The sequence below is a fragment of the Berghia stephanieae genome, chromosome 6 (assembly GCF_034508935.2).
Source record: "Berghia stephanieae isolate SIO BIC M18660-M18661 chromosome 6, UCSD_Bste_1.3, whole genome shotgun sequence".
NCBI classification, from domain to species: Eukaryota; Metazoa; Mollusca; class Gastropoda; order Nudibranchia; family Aeolidiidae; genus Berghia; species Berghia stephanieae.
The window spans coordinates 16,868,133-16,885,632 of record NC_088365.1 but is presented as its reverse complement, the minus strand read 5'-3'; the positions used below and the strand labels follow the sequence as shown (position 1 = coordinate 16,885,632).

General features: G+C 33.5%; 1 protein-coding gene across 1 annotated transcript in view; it reads right to left on the bottom strand.

Moving 5' to 3' along the window:
* The window catches only part of LOC144974579 (dynein axonemal heavy chain 3-like), a 216,277-nt gene that overhangs the window by 97,120 nt on the left and 101,657 nt on the right, over positions 1 to 17,500 (bottom strand). Inside the window, 2 exon segments of the mRNA XM_078917583.1 lie at positions 10,978 to 11,122; positions 17,081 to 17,353. Of these exon segments, the coding sequence (XP_078773709.1) occupies positions 10,978 to 11,122; positions 17,081 to 17,353 (418 nt within the window).

The following is a 17,500-nucleotide window of genomic DNA, read 5'->3' as shown; positions in this document are numbered from 1 at the left end:
GTCTCACTTGTAGATAATTGCTTAGATAAACGTGCGGTTGGAATAAGAGAGTATGTTCCAAAAGACACTTCGCAAACTGCTTCATTTTCTAATGGATTACACTTCAAGTTTATGACGACTCACGATTACCCATTAATTCCTAAAATCTGATCCATACTCATACATTTTTAAAACCCCAGTCAAGCCACTTTCCCATGCATTGCTTTATTAGATGTTCATCGTCTCGCAGACCATTTCCTGACCTGGTGTAAAAAGGCTTCAACGATGCAGAGTGCCTTAAGACAGGTCTTCTTTAGGCAGGTCTGTCGGCAGTCCTCTCTATATCTCATATTGCTGATATGGAGACAGGAGCTTTATGTTCCACTATAAACAATAATCTATTTTTTTTTTTTTAGATTTTTTATCAGTATAACAAAAGTAGTAAAAAGGTACTTACCCCCCCCCCCCCCCAAACGCACAGACACACATCGTTCCCCCTCCTCACCCCGCAGTGGACAGACTACGAAATGTCTCTTGTGGCATTTTCATTATAATATTATTCCGACCGCATGTTTATCATTTAAAAAAGATGTGGTTTGTTCATAGCCACTTCGGGATCATGCCTGCCAGTTAAATCAGTTGGGCCTACAATTTTTTGTGAAGGTTATCACACTGTTTTGACACAGGGACATGTTAATGATAAAAAAATAACATATCTATCATATGTAATTCTTAAATGCATACGTATAAAATGCAGAGGATTTGGAGAGCCGACGTAATTAGCTAGCAGGCATGTATTAAAAGTAGCTATGAACGTGCTACAAAAATACAGAAATGTGTACCGAGTTACAGTTGTATATTTTGCAATTGCCACCACCAAAGGCAGATAATCACAGCCCATGTGTGTGTATATATAGATAGTATAGGGAATGAGATTAGCGGAAGAGTAGCGTCCCTTGATTGGACAGTACCGGTGGAGAAGTTATTAGAGAGAGAACGTCATATTGGTTTTGCGCATGCGTCTCTCGTCCTCGCTTCCGGCGAAAGCGGCATGAGACTTTCTCTCTGTAAGGTGACGTCCATCAAGGTACGCTACTCTTCCGCTAATCTCATTCCCTATAGTAATGATAATTTCTGTAAATATTATATCGCCAACTACGTTTATATTCATGAATATGATATTATGGTTTGTTGTCTTACCAGGTCACCGGCACCCTGTGGTTTGGACTTATAAAATAAAGACATAATCATCAAATTAGAAAACGTTAGACAAAATACAAATTGAAATTCTTTTTTTTTAGATCTATCGACATTCCACACTGCGTTTTTTGGTCTATATGTAAATTCTAAACATCCCATTGCAATTATTATTTAGCTTAACCAGAATGTTTATCTGATGTTTTTTTTTTTTTTTCTTTGCATGATTATTTCTGGTTGTAACTCTCACAAAGAGAGGAATGCTAACCATGCAAGCCGGATTTCTTTGGCTCGAGTCAATTCGCAGTTTGATCTAATAATTATATAAGTGGTAAGATTGTTTACCTGGTGCGAGTAAAGCCTAACTTCATTAATGAAAGTGTAAATTGCGTGTGTTTATAACATCCACTTTCTTCTTTGTTCCTATTAAAAGACGAGTCAGATGAAAAGGGATATTTGACCTATTAATGATGTGGTATGCAGAATAAAAATAAAGATAATCGTTTTCTATTCCATTCAATTTTACCATTTTGTATTCTTAGATTCCTTTATATTTGAGAATAAGGCTTAATAAGTCAATTTTTAACTAAAATTGGTAATTTATTAACCTCGAGGAAAAAGACCCCACAGAATCGGTCTTTTGGCTCTCGGAACAATATATTATATTCACGATATTGGTCAAAAATTGTATTTTAAAATAAGTAAAATAGAGAAGATTCTACAAAGTTTGTAGATGAACTATCTCATTAAGAATTTATCAAACGTTTATTCTGATACAATCACTTCGTACTGTAAATATAATTCTACAAATATTCAAGTAAGGCGGTTTACATGTCTGCGACTCGACTGTGTTAAAAAGTAATTGTCAATCAACTATTAAGATATTGAAAATTTCTAATTGTGATCTTGAAATAAAAATGAAAAGAATAAACAAGACTTGTCCATCAACAACATTCTAATTTGTTGTTGTTGTTGTTGTTGTTACTTCAATCACATCGTCGTATCCGGAGTCGCCTCGTCAATCCATAATATTTAGCATAATCTAAAAATAATATGACTGATCTTGAAGTGAACATGAAGAAAGTGATAAAGACTTCTCCATCAACAACAGTTACGAAAACCTCATAATATTATTATAATACTATGAACCAGTTTCAAGCAACCAAGTTTTATAAGTAACATGATAAAATCACATAGATAGTAGGTATTGTGAGAGAGAGAGCTGAAATAAAATGTAATTGTTGCTGCTCGAAGCTCGAAGAAATAAATAATAATGTGAAATTGAATGTAAGCTTCAATTTTATTACAAAAACAGATCAAATGAACGCTTCGGGTTTCCCCTTTATCAACAAAACAGGATGAATGAAACACCACAGATGAATGAGATGATGTAGTAGTGGCGTAGTTTTGTTGATAAAGGGGAAACCCGAAACGTTCATTTGACTGTTTTTGTAATTAAATTGAAGCTTACATTCAATTTCACATTATTATTTATTTGAAAATAAAAACACGTTGTTTTTTTGTTTGTTTGTTTTTTTTAATTTTGGCCAGAAAGACCAGGGATCTGTAAGATTTTGACAAAACCGTGGTCATTTTAATCGATCGATATTTGAAGGACGAGTTTCCTGGCCAAAATTTTATTTTTAATGTGTTGTTTTGTTTGTTTGTTTTTTCTTTAAGTAAGGCAGAATACTACCGAAAAGGTTTTAATAAACAACATTGGGGAATGTGATACATAATCATAATATTGGCGACAAATTAAATAATAAATCACGAATTCTAAATTCATTTGTAACGAAGAGGTAGGGAGGGGATGGGAGATAAAAGCATATAATATAATAAATAACATTTGTTGTAACATGCAATCAAGGAGGAGGGGGGAGGGTGGTGATGTTTGTTAGAATGAAGAGATATTTTAAATATGCGAATGGGTAAGCTACGACATTCGGGAAATGAAAAAAAGCATAATAAATAACATTTGTTGTAAAATGCATTCAAGGAGGGCGGGGGGGGGGGGGAGGAGTTGTGTGATGTTTGTTAGAATGAGATATTTTAAATAGGCGAACGGATAAGCTACAACATGCGGGAAATGAAAGACAAATTTAATAAATTGGGTTCAACAATGGTAAAGCTCGTGGAGATAAAGATAAAGGGAGTGTATCTGACTCATGAATGAACAACACAAAACAAAGGACGTTTCGGTCCTTGGCCTTTATCAAGTAAACACAGAATACATATATATTTATATTAGATTGTCATAATAATATAGGCGAAAATTTGTAAATGTGTGTGTGCGTTTGTCAGATTCATGAGTCAGATTTACTCCCTTTATCTTTATCTCTATTTTATTGACTTATTTAGGCACCTCTATCTATTAACGTCAAAACTCCCTCGCCGCCATCATCAAGCTTGCTTTGTACATGGAGTTATAATAAGTTTTCACGTCTTGTTTGTATATCCCATCACTTCATATTATATAAATAATGGGAGGCCTTCCGAAAGCTCCTACATCCTCAGTATTCTTGTTCTAGTAGGGGGTTTGGGAGAGGGGAAACTATTTTTAAAATGTTCTAGTAGGGGGTTTGGGAGGGGGGAGACTTTAAAAAAAAAAGTTTCTCCCGTCCCAAACCCTCTACTAGAACATATGAACATTATAAAAAACAAGAATACTGGGGATGTAGGAGCTTTCGGAAGGCCTCCCTAAATAATTATAGTTGAAAACTCTGTTATAAATGATGACTAAAATGAAATCATTTTCTCTTTCTCATAGTCTCTACCACTCACTGCTTATGGCAAAATTGAATATTTCTGAAGACAGCTAATAATATGATATCACTGGTGCGAAATTAAATAGTGAAGCTCGCTACCAGTTACCAACCATACTCTATAAAAACACGTTTAAACATTTTGACCAGAAAAACGCATCCTTCAAATAGGACTGATCCATTGGAATGGCCCTCATCTTATTGTTAAAAATTCTCAAACCTGGGACTTCACGGGACTCTCAGGTTTGAGGGTTTTTGACAAGATAAGTGTCGATTTAGTCACTCGATGGACCAGTTTTCTATTTAAAATTTGAAATAAATACATGTTTTTAGTTGGGTTCTTTTTTTTTAATTTTTTGTTTTGTTTTTTTGTTTTTGTTTTTTTTTTTGTTTCTTTGTTTTGTTTTTTGTTTCTTTGTTTTTTGTGTGCTTTTCTTTTTAGAGTACGGCAGTTGTATGGCTGTAAATATGATGATAATATAATCTCAAGGACATTAAAGACTCTGATATTTCTTTACATATTTTTAGATGTATGTGCATCCTCTTTTCATTCGGGTTAAAATCACATGCAGAGCTTACATCCCACTGAATCGGATGAGTTCGTGTGCTCCATTTGAAAAGGGAAAAACACAAACTTTAACCAAAAATGTGACATAATTCTAGTCTCAAAACGGTAATACTTCAGATAGAGTGACCCATGTATGAAAATGAGTGATTTGTAATGTAAAAGGGACGAAATTAGATTTGAGAGTTTAGTTCTCGTCACTTTTAGAAATTGTGCTCAATTAATTATAAAATCCATATAACATTTCCCCAAATGCTGTTTTGGGGGGAGGGGTATTCGGAGTTTTTTTTGTTTGTTTTTTTTTTTTTGGGGGGTTCTGTTTTTTATTTTGTCTTTTGTTTGTTTGGGGGGGGGGGGTCTTTAAACGCAATCACACCTGAAATAATACCGTTTTAAGGCGATGGGTCAAAAACATGCCAAGGTCAATTGAACTAGTCAATTCTTCTAAAAGAAATGGGAATTTCACATGGAAACAAAGTTGGGAACCTCACTGAACTAAATTTCTCGACGTTGTTTTCCACAGTCACAAGTCACATTAAATTCTTAGTAATTTGTCAGCCTAATCTGCAGTTGCTTTTGTTTTGTTTTGAATTTTTTTTTATTATATAAATTACTTCTTTTTTTGTTATGTTTTAATTTGTTTTAATTCCTTCATCTTGATAACTAGCATCATTGCATTTTGAGATATTATATTATATGTTTTCAGTACCAGCAGTAGTAACATCTTCAAAAACAATGAGCTTTTAGGAAATGTAATCAGCCAAAAATTTTCTAAAAATCAAATCAAAAGAATATTTTTGTTTTTGACAAATAACTCAAGTTTCACAAATTTAATCACAAGAAGGTTTTAACGCTTTTACTTAACGTTTATAACTGAGCAGACTAGAGACTGCTTTGAACAAATCAAGACGAAAACGCAAAAAGGGTGTGTCTGTTCGGGGTAATAAACGTATAGACAGGAACCTACGAATTCTTCTCATAAGATCTCCCAATGGCGGATGATGACCCGTATGTTCTTTTCTTTCTATTTTTGTTCTCTATCTTCTCTTCGAAATGCAATCAATTTCAAAAGAATTCCAAATGAGCGGTGGATATTCTAATTGGTAAGGTTAAAAAATAGATTCCTGTAGGTTCCTGCTGTATGTAAAATACCCCCAATTAAAGAAATGGGGATGAATGTAATAACAATCTTTCAAAATGTACCTCCTTGCCCTGCGCCTGGTGTGAATAAAATTACAAATATGACGTGAACGTTTTAATAGAAAATGTAATATGTGTTTTGAGCAAAGAATAAAAAGAAGCGAAAATACACTCAAACACCGACGATACTGAGTTCTTTTAACCCTTTCCTTACCAGCCATTTTCAGAATTATCCCGAAAACTTCTCAACCCACCCAACACAAAAACAGATATTTTTTACTCAAACAGAAAAGCAACAAGCACATTCTATACATAACATTGTTCGACATTATGAAGTTTTTATAAAGCTATGGCAAAAAGAAATGAAAACTGGATGAGAAAAGTGACGGTTGCATCGTAACAAAAGTGACCATTTTCCAATAGGTGGTAAGGAGAGGGTTAAATAATATTTTTTTCTTATATTTATCAGGTTTAAATTGCAGACCTGTCCAATGTTACCAAGATACCAGTAACACAGATCCAACCAAGGCTTTTTAAAAACCTAATGACACCACAGATCCTGCTTTTTCAACGAAAACGGTAAAATTTGGTGTCATATTAGCGAAAATTTGTTTTAGTCACAAAATTCCTGACAGATTGATGCAGAAATCGTTGTAAGAAAATATAACAATATGCAATGCTTCTATTCTCTGACGAAACAAATAAAAAAATAATAATAGTCATACACCATAGTGACATTTTAGTAGCTTTATAAAAGAATGTACCGAGCATATTTTTTGTGAAATACCAGGAAGCGTAGGATTGAGTGAATTGGGGATAGAATAGAGGTAGATCAATTATGATATTGTGTGAAGTGATAAAGTAGGCAGATGAAAGTGAATAGATGAGATGACAACATGCCTATCAGTATACTGTGAAGGCGGAAATATGATATAATAATATTTGTTTGTGTTTGCAATATATACAACCATGCATAGATACATCCGTCAATTAAAGCTAACCTTTGAATTCAATAACATGCATTACATAATAATATGATCATTACTAATCAATTGAGATGTGCCTTTAGAGAGCAATAATAGGGAGATTCTGTCTCAAGTTCTACTATCAATTTTGCTAACTCATTTATTTAAAGATTAATAGGTTAGCGAAACAAGAGTATAGTCTTGCCTCAAAGCTATGAACAAAAATAAATATATAACAGCTTCAAAAAAAGAACGAAATACTGTTATATTTATTTTATTTTTTTTTTTTGTTTCCAGCAGCTGAGTGTCAATTTGCTTCAAATTGTGAACCTGATCTTTCTCATCTCCAATTATTATTATTCCCACAAGTTTCATGACATAAATCATTCATTAGTAAAACAGGAATAACATAGCATTGAGACATCATGCAAAACAGACTGGAACAGTGCCCAGAGTACAGTGTGGTCCTGTCGTGTTAAGAAAAAAAAATAACAGATACAATCCAAGTGCCGGTGGCCTTAATTTATAATAAGAATATGTTGAATATACTCCATAGCTTTACACTTTTTCTCTCTTCTTCTTCTTCTTCTTCTTCTTCTTCTTCTTCTTCATCATCATCATCATCATCCTCTTCTTCTTATTCTTATTCTTCTTCTCCTTCTCCTCCTCCTCCACCTCCTCCAACTCCTCTTTCTCCTCCTCCTCTTTTTTTCACACTGTTGTTCACGCGTACATTTGTTACAATTTCATATATGCATTGTATCGTTCCATTGCTTGATCTGTTTAACCGTGAGATAAACTTAATAATTTTATAACTGCTCGTGATTCTATTATACTTTAGATTCTTTAGTGAATCCCTCAAATCACGGATGTAAAATAGATTTTTTTGAAATTCATAAAATCATTTTTCGACCACACTGTACTTAAATAATATACAAAGTAATCAAAAACAAAACCATAAAATATCGATACAGGTGCTCGTGGGGTTTGACCCGACTTACTTCTCGGTTTGAAAATTTCCTCTGTTGTTGGGATTAAAATTAGTTAAATCGTTTACATTTTTCATCAAAATACAAGGGTTTACAGTATATTTGTTATTCAACATCAAGCAATAAATAGGGATTTAGGGATTTAGTAGCATGCATCAGTGGTTATGATAATACATTTTAATACTTATAGTAATTATATGATGTATAGCTATCAAATGATATTCCCTCAAAATCGTGATGAAATCAAAGGGGGAATGGCAGCATTGATGGACGAAGATCATTGCAAAGTTTGAATTAAAGTAGAGAGAGAGAGAGAGAGAGAGAGAGAGAGAGAGAGAGAGAGAGAGAGAGAGAGAAATAACAGGCGATGCTATTGGATATCGGCAGAGGTGGAAACTGTAAGAATGCTTGTACACAAAGGTCGCCCTTTAGCTTCATGTACTGCATTATATAGAAATTTGATCCACATGGTTTGTTGGGATTGGGGAATGAAGTGGTATGTGATATGACACTCTCCTGCGGATGGGAAGGTACAGGGTTCGAATCCCGCTCTGAGTGGCGCATAGTTGAGTCACAGTACTCGGGTGTGGTACTCGAGTGTAAATGAGTACCTCTCTATGTGCGAAAAACTATGTAATATCGCCTAACAGCCGCTATGTCCCATCCTACACGTTAAGTGTTGCTTGCGACTGGGGACTGCGCTTTGGTCACGTTTAGTGAATATTGCGCTATACAAATGCTCCAAGTTTTATAAATTATGCTCCAACTGATGTGAAATTATGAATATCTGTAAAATATAGTTCATATTTATCTTATTTAAAGTAAAATATATAAGAAGGCATTTAACTTAGCGGTCAGAGAAACAAACTAAGTTCTGGAAGCAAAGTAAACTTTTTGTCACAGTCAATTTTTCATTTGGCCGGTAAAAGGGAGAAATATTACTCATCATGTTGAAATAGTAAGGCGCACCAAGCATTTGATTCCAGAAATAAATTAATGTTCGAAAGTTTATGTTTTTTCCCTCTGTTACCAATATGAGAGGCGAGACGCGTTGGTGATTCTGGGAAATCGATTTTCTGGAGATCTACATAATAATTACTTGTGGCTCAGTTATTTGTCAGATTGTAAGCAACAGAGACTATCTTAGTAGTCTTTTTGAGCCATTAGGCTCGTGGAGTTTACCCCAGTTTATATTGCGTGAAATGGACTTGGCAATAGCAGTTGCTCGTTATCCTTTGGATAGGACGCCAGTATATTGTTAAGTGCTTCCCATCAGAAGTATAAGAAAGTTGATACTCAAATAAATTGTCAACACGTAGTAGAATCCGACTAAATAAGGTAATTACTGATTGGTAGTATTTGCATAAGCTACTTGTGGTAATATTTTGTGGTGAAAGTATAATGATGATGATGAGAAGAAGAAGAAGAAGAAGAAGAAGAAGAAGAAGAAGAAGAAGAAGAAGAAGAAGAAGGAGGAGGAGGAGGAGGTGGAGGAGGAGGAGGAGGAGGAGGAGGAGGAGGAGGAGGAGGAGGAGGAGGAGGAGGAGGAGGAAGAGGAGGAGAATAAAAGGAAGAAGAAGAATAAGAAGAAGAAGAAGAAGAAGAAGAAGAAGAAGAAGAAGAAGAAGAAGAAGAAGAAGAAGAAGAAGAAGAAGAAGAAAAACGAAGAAGAAGAAGAAGAAGAAGAAGAAGAAGAAGAAGAAGAAGAAGAAGAAGAAGAAGAAGAAGAAGAAGAAGAAGAAGAAGAAGAAGAAGAAGAAGATAGAAGAAGAAGAAGAAGAAGAAGAGAAGAAGAAGAAGAAGAAGAAGAAGAAGAAGAAGAAGAAGAAGAAGAAGAAGAAGAAGAAGAAGAAGAAGAAGAAGAAGAAGAAGAAGAAGAAGAAGAAGAAGAAGAAGAAGAAGAAGAAGAAGAAGAAGAAGAAGGCGGAGAGGAAGGGGGAGGAGGAGAACAATCGTACTAAGATTACGGACACTCCATCTCAAGTTTTTGAAAAGCATAAGTAATGAGAATGGTTTTTAACGTGAACAAAATACTATTTCACATATCATATTTAATACAATAAAACAAAAGACATAGACATTTGTAGAAAACCCAAACAATATGAAATAATTTTCAATGACAATTGCAGCATTGGCATATGATTGACTTATAGCCCCACAATATAATTATATAGACGGCTTAAGCATGCAAAGAAAACGTGCACTTTTACCTGAATAGCCTGTTGCAAATTGTAAAAAGAAAAATGCAGAGAATAAAACTTTAGTATTAGAATCTAGATTATAACTAACTGACTGGACTATCAAATTAAACACAATGCAAAAACAACAAGGACACAAGAGTGTGTGTTTGTGTCATCAGCTTTGTACATTATTAGTCTGGTAAAATAATTAAGATAGTTCACTAAGAGTTATAGTAAAGCACATCTTTTTTAAAATTACAAATCTTTATTTAGAACAAATCATAAATTTCAGATATACTCCACAATATTTATTTGTTGAGTTGAATCATATTGGGTTAGTGAGAAACAAATTTGATGTGTGTTGTGTGTGTGTGTGTGTGTTTGTGTGTGTAAACATAATATATATATAATGTAAATTATGCATTATATATATACATATATATATATACATATACACACATATATATGTATATATATAAATATATATATATACATATATATGCATATATATATATATATATATATATATATATATATATATATATATATCATATCGTATTGCATCATTGGAGAGCTAATATAGGCTTTTTTAAAAATCTTAATGCTCTGTATCACTTTTATGCATTGATAGGATGTTTCAAAGTTATCTATATAAACAACATTCATTGTTAATTTGACAATTTTCGGTGCAAATCGCTGATTCAAATTATTAGATATCTAACATATAAATAGATAGGTGTCATATTCACAAATGTGGCAGTTTAAAGACAGTAACAAAGAGCCGGGTGAATTAAATTTCGTTACTTCTATATACACATGTTGGTAAGTGTGTGCACTGTGTCTTAGTGTAGCCATCGTTAACTTATAGCCTGACACTGACCAAAAAAATGACGTCAAAATGCCAGTCTTTAGCCACAAAAGAAAACAAATCGTGAGTTGTATTCAATAGTTCAACCAATGGGACCACTTGTTTCCATGAGCACTACAAACGACAACTCACTAGGCGGTGCAAAAACCGCAAATAATGACGTCAAAATGCCAAGTCGTTTTGGGTTTGGGTTTCAGTGTCAGGCTATAACATAACGATGGTTCCGGTCTTAGTGTGTGAATGAAAGACGTTAATGAGAACAACGTGTCATAGTCAACCCAATGTGTCCAATGAATTAATAATGATAAAAAGATAAGATCGAAACTTACTTGTGCCTTGTCGTCGATGCTGATTGGTTGAATCATGGAGCTCCACGTGTTCCAGGAGCCATATTGTTTCCTGACAAACACGTGGTCATAGATTGTTCCTTTCTTGGGTATCAACAAGGCTCGAGGAAATTTCAGCTCTTTTGGTCTTTTGGAAAATAAAACAAAGAAAGAATTATTTCACAAAGAAGAGGGTTAGTATTTTTTTTCCTTGTTCGTTTGTTTGTCTGTTTTTTGTTTTCAATGTTTGTTTTTTGGGGTGGTTTTTTAGATTTGTTTTTTTTTTTGTTTGTTTACTCTTTTGTTGTTTTTTTTTTGTTTTGTTTTTGTTTTGTTTTGTTGCTTTATTTTGCTTTTTTCATATTTTTCTTCGAGTATGGTTTATCCTGATCTATAACAAAGTTGTATATTTCATTTATTTTGAAAGTATAACGATATCAAAATGTACTTTCTAATCTCTCAAAATCTCTAACTACGACTAATAAATGTAATAATGCAAATATGTTTTTATTATGCTTAACCAACGTGCACTTATTTGCAGGTCTGATAACCCAATTCATTGTGGGACCATTGTTGTAATTAAAATCTCAAAAAATGAAGCAAAATATTGCCCATTACAACAGTGTTAAACAAAGCCCAGAATTGGGTTCGGATGTCAGAACTGCATATATGTACACGTCGTGTTTAACATATGGTTTTTACAGGCAATGCATGAATTTAAGAATAAAACAGTATAAAAGAAGAGAAAAATTGGATGAAAAGAAGCACGACAAAATTTACTAAAATATTTAAAAACATATGCAAATATTTTGAACATTACATAAAGCACTTGTATTAAACTAAACCTATTATCCTATACTTTATCTAAAATGTGAAATGTAAATATATATAGAATTATAATATGAGACTCACGTTGCCAAAATGGTATTATATCGAGATAGATAAGATGGGGAGAACTCCGTGGAAAGTGGAAATCATCATTATTACTCAAATCTAGTTATTAAAGCGCCACACTCCATCGTATCTTTAATAAAACATTGAAGAGTATAGGGAATGAGATTAGCGGAGGAGTAGCGTCCCTTGATTGCACGTTACCGGCGGAGAAGTTATTTGTAAACAAACCAAACACAAGCCAAGCGATCCAAATACAAACTTTATTATTACTATTTCTGTACAAAAATGCATATCATAATCAACGTAGATCTTTTCTTTAGTTTTCTCCATTATGAAGTGTTAACAAAATATGATGTAGACTACAAATTAAAAATAAAAGATGTCGATAAATAACACAATACGATGAGACAACCCTTCCTAAACTTACTGAACTTCTCGCTAATGATTGGTACTAATAATGGCGATAGCTTCTATCGGTTGCCAAGACGTGACTTCCAACAAAGGGGCGCTACTCTTAAATCTGTTTTGAAATCTCATTCCCTATAGGGGAAATCCCAACAATGTCCACTGTTTGAATTTTTTGCACTGCCCCACGTGAGTGATGCCATAGATCTAAACTTTCACTCCATAACTAGAACGGTGTAAAAAACTACAACCTTTATAGAATTATGGTTGTAAGTAAATATTTTTTTTAATAAGAAGACTCCCTTTATTCATCCCATAGGGGAAATTTGTCTTTAGGGTCTATTCCAAAGGAAGACTGATATAACTCAGGCGTCAGCAGCAGTGCAGCATCGCAAACTGAGATAGGGCGAAGTGACTTGCTCAAGGCCACACAGCTCAGCGGGTGTCTGAACTCAGTACCTTTCGGGTACGAAGCAAAGACCGTACCGCTAATCCACGCTATCCCCTATACCCTAAATTTCAATTACGACAAATTTAGAGTTTAACTCTCTCCTTACCAGCCATTTTCAAGATTTTCCCCAAAACTTCAAACCCAAATAACACAAAAATATATTTTTATCACTCAAACACAGTAGCAGTAAGTTCTTGCCATACATAATTTCTTTAGCAAAATGTGCTCTACAACACACACTGTTCATTTTCTTTAAATTTTATGGTGTACAAGAGAAATTTGATTTTTTTTTAAAAAATTTGGGTTGTATCGTAACGAACGTGACGATTTTCCTTTAGTTGTTAAGGAGGGGGTTAAATTCCAGAGTCTGCTTATATCCCGACATAATACCAGATCAAGATGGCAGGTCACATATTTATTGTTAATCCTTTAAAAACAGTATTGAAACTATCGAAAGTCATAATAAATCACAATACAGCAACATTTAAAAATAGAAAAATGTAACTTATTATGCGGTGTGTTTATATTCGTTGATAATATTGTACTGTTTGCATTCCGTTAGAGAGGAGGAAATTATTTTTATTTTTCTAACCTTAGACTGATGAACTATAAACAAATAGATAATCAATATTACATCTTTCAGAGATGTGTATACATCCCATGTGGCGCTCTCTGGTTCACATGTTGCAGTTTATGGAAATTAAGTCATTAGAGTGGAGGAAAAAAAAGTCAATTTTCTAGATAGCTATATTTTGCCGTTCATTTCATGAAAAAATATTGACAAATAGCTGAATTAGTTGCCGTTAATGCCATTTAAATATGTCAACCTGTAGAGAAGTGGTTTTAGAATTTTTTAAAAGGCTGTAAAATTTACAAAATTTGCATTATAATATTTAAGTGCTCAAGGAAGAAAAATATCGATTTAAAATGTTTAAAGTGCAAATTTGACTTTCTACACATTTATCATTAACGTTAGCAGAAATGAACATATTATCATATTATTGGAGAAATCTTTCATAAGCCACATTTCAAAATGATTTTCAGCGACATGTGGACCATTAACCTAGGACTTTCATTTTTATGTTAGGTTTATAATTCCAAAGTACAGAAAATTATATTATGTTTATGATTTTATAAGCCAGAAAAATGTGTTGCGGCTTGTGCGGCTATGTGGTCTTGTTGTATGACACTCGCTTTCGGATCGGAAGGTCCTGGGCGCATAGTTGAGTCCTTGGAAAAGGCTCTTTACTCACTTTCTCTCACCGTACTCAGGTTAAAATGAGTACATGGCCGTTAACAGTGTTGTCTTTGCCCGAAAAATTTTAATATCGCCTAATAGGCGCTATGTCCCGTCCTACATGTTAAATGTTGCTGTTGACCAGGGACCCCTTGTAAAGCGCTTTGAGCACTTTTAGTGGATATTGCACTATATAAATGCTCAGTTATTTAATGTTTAGTTTATAACTCCAAAGTACAAGAAATATTATGTTTATGATTTTTTATAAGATTGAAAAAATGTTTTATCCAAAAATCACCAAAAATGATTTGAAGACTTCATAATGAACGAATTTTAAAATGTTTTTCTCATTCATTATGCAGTTATTTATTTTCTAATAAACTCAAATTATCTAATCTTATTGAATATATATGATCTCATGAATGTCATTCGTTATGGAAGTTTACTTTGCGCTTTAAAACAAACACTTATTTAAAATGTTGGCCAGAAAACGCGTCCTTAAATATAAGACATTTAACACGATCCTCATCTTGTCAAAAACTCTCAAACCTAGAAATAGGGAAGTCATTTTAATTGATTTCTATTTGAAGGACGAGGTTTTCTACCAGAATTTCAAACATGTTTTGTTGTTTTTTTTTAGAGTACGGGATTAATGTGATATTTTATCTTAGCATTTCAACCGACGTGCACTTATTTGCAGGTCTGATAACCCAAATCATTATGGACTCATTGTTGTAATGGAAATATAAAGAATTGACGCAAAATATTGTCAATTACAACAATGTTAAACTAGGCCCAAAAAATGGCGTTCGGATGTCAGACCTGCATATATGTACACGTTGATGTCAACTTAAAAACGGTTGAAATGCTATTAAAATTATCCCTAGATAAAATTAATTATAGTAGTATAATGTATAGGCCTGGACTGTGGTGATATAGATACATAATGGTAATTGTGAATAGTGCTCTAGAACATATAACAGTCTCTTATAGGGAATGAGATTAGCGGGAGAGTAGCGTCCCTTGTTTGGACGTCACCTTACAGAGAGAACGTAAATTTGGTTTTTCAGAGGCTCAAGCCGCTTTCACCGGAAGCGAGGACGAGAGACGCATGCGCACAACCAACATGACGTTCTCTCTCTTATAACTTTTCCGCTGTGACGTCACAGACTATGGGTGACTTCCAATCAAGGGACGCTACTCTTCCACTAATCTCATTCCCTATTGTAAAAGAGAAATAATTGCCCTGGAATTGCAAAATAAACATTAGGGCATATATAATGATGTAACAAATGAAAGTGATGATATCTATGTACCAATAGAATTGATCACATTATAAAATACATTATATAAAAGTAAAAGGATATAAAGGGAACTTTAAAGGAATGGATCTATTTAATATTTAGACACATGAATTATTATTATCTAAACAACAACATACTCACTTCCTTTTCAAATGGGAGCTTTAGTTAATATCATTAATAGAATATATTTTCAATGAAAGCATTTCGATAAATGAAGAAATGAAACTTTCAAAAGCATCAAATTATTTGTTAATGTGCACTGCAGCATAATCTAACAGTTTCGTGCATCTGCAAAGACTGAAAACATAACTAGATATTCAAGATATCAAACAAATGTTTTTTGCAAATGTTTTCATATAATATAATATATATATATATATTAATATATTATATATATATATATATATATATATATATATATAAAGTTTTATAGGTGGATTAGTTTTTTTTCTTCAATTTATGATTTGATTTTTTTCATCGCTACAGTTATGGAAAACGTTTGTTTGAAGGCAAATGATAAAGATACAGTACATATTTGATTATCAGACTTATATAAATGGAGATGTATTCAAGAATATGAATTTAGGAATCTTTTTCACCTCGAGACAATACACCAGAATTTTGTCTCACTGTATTGGATAAAGAAATCTACAATAGTGTAGCATTTCAATGAAATATTTGAACGAGGATGTTTTTTCACAAATAGAAAGATCTGGACTTCAAAAACATTGGCTCTCTTATCTTTTTATCTTGTTTAACTCTCTCCTTACGATCATTTTCAGTATTTACCCAAAATGACAGGCTTACCCAGCAGAAAAATTGAATTTTTAAACTCAAACAATCTCTCTACAAAACAACTTTACATTCTTATCATTAAACAAGGAACATTGTGATGTACAAAATAAACCTGAATAATAAAAATTATATTGCCTCGTAACAAATGTGACGATTTTGCTGGAGGTGGTACGGAGAGGGTTAACGTGGTCTGATTCTGGTCTTGTTTTCAGGTTTTAAAAAGCTCTTTAAGTGGAGTAAACATGTTTTAACTGGTTAAGATATATAGTCCTTGATAAGACAAGTGGAGATGTGAGTTTCAAAAACTGCTAAGTCACATTCAGATAGAAAATAAATTAACACTTTCATGAAATCTATTGGACACCTTGGAATCGTCAAAGAAAATTTAAAATTCAAAACACTGAAGATTTTGCTCTGTGAGGCCAAAAAAAATTTATTTCAATAGGTCATTAAGAAAAAGACAACAATTTGCAGTTTTTCTAAGATGATGAAAACACGACTTAGTTCATATTGAAAGTCACCATTGAAAGTTACCTCATCAAGTAGCAAACGCATTTGATCTAATAATTACTGTTAGTAAGTTACAGTGAATGACATAATCAGTCGGATGGTGAAAATGTTTGAACTGAGATATTGCCATGTTTTGTTAAAAGGTCAATTTTTATCCAAATGGGTACTTGTCATCATAAATGATTAAATCAACACTTTTTGTACATCTTCGGGAAATATCAAAGTTTAATTTCACTTCTAAAAAATTTTTACAGCTAATCAAGTTGTAAAAGTATGAAATTTGAGAAAAGTTGCTGGATACCTTTCCCATACATCTGACCATAACTTCATGAAAAATCATCCGGTTTACTTCCAATAAAGATTAAAATGCTCTGGTGAGCATATTCTTTCAGAAAATGAAGAAAAAATGCAAATCCAAAATGTCTACCTTCCGACTGACACGGTTATGATGTCTCTGGGGGGGGGGGAGGATGTCAGCAAATTAAATATTCCATTTCTTAAGACACTTACTTTGGATATTTGTCTTTCGCTCCCTCCATGTCACAGAGAGCTCTGAAAAATTCGTTGAACTTCAATCTGGAGCTGGCGTCCAGGGTGGCCCCGATGGACCAGACGATGGAGAAGAAGAAATAAGCCACAATGGTGTTGGTGCGTTCCTCCTCCAGCTTTTTCTCGTTCATTCCCAGAATGGGAGGTTCTGCGGCAGCGTTGGCGTCAACTTCTGCCTCGTCCTCCCCATCATCCAAAAAGTCTTCGTCATCATCATCATCGCGACCTATTTTCCTGTTGTTAAACGAAGAATCAATTAAAAATTGTGTTTTATATATTGTTTTACAAAGGGTCCCTGAAAATAGTAATACTCAACGTGTAGAGATGGTTTTTTTTTCTTCTATTTTTCTTTCTTGCTTTGTCTGGCACATTTCATACACA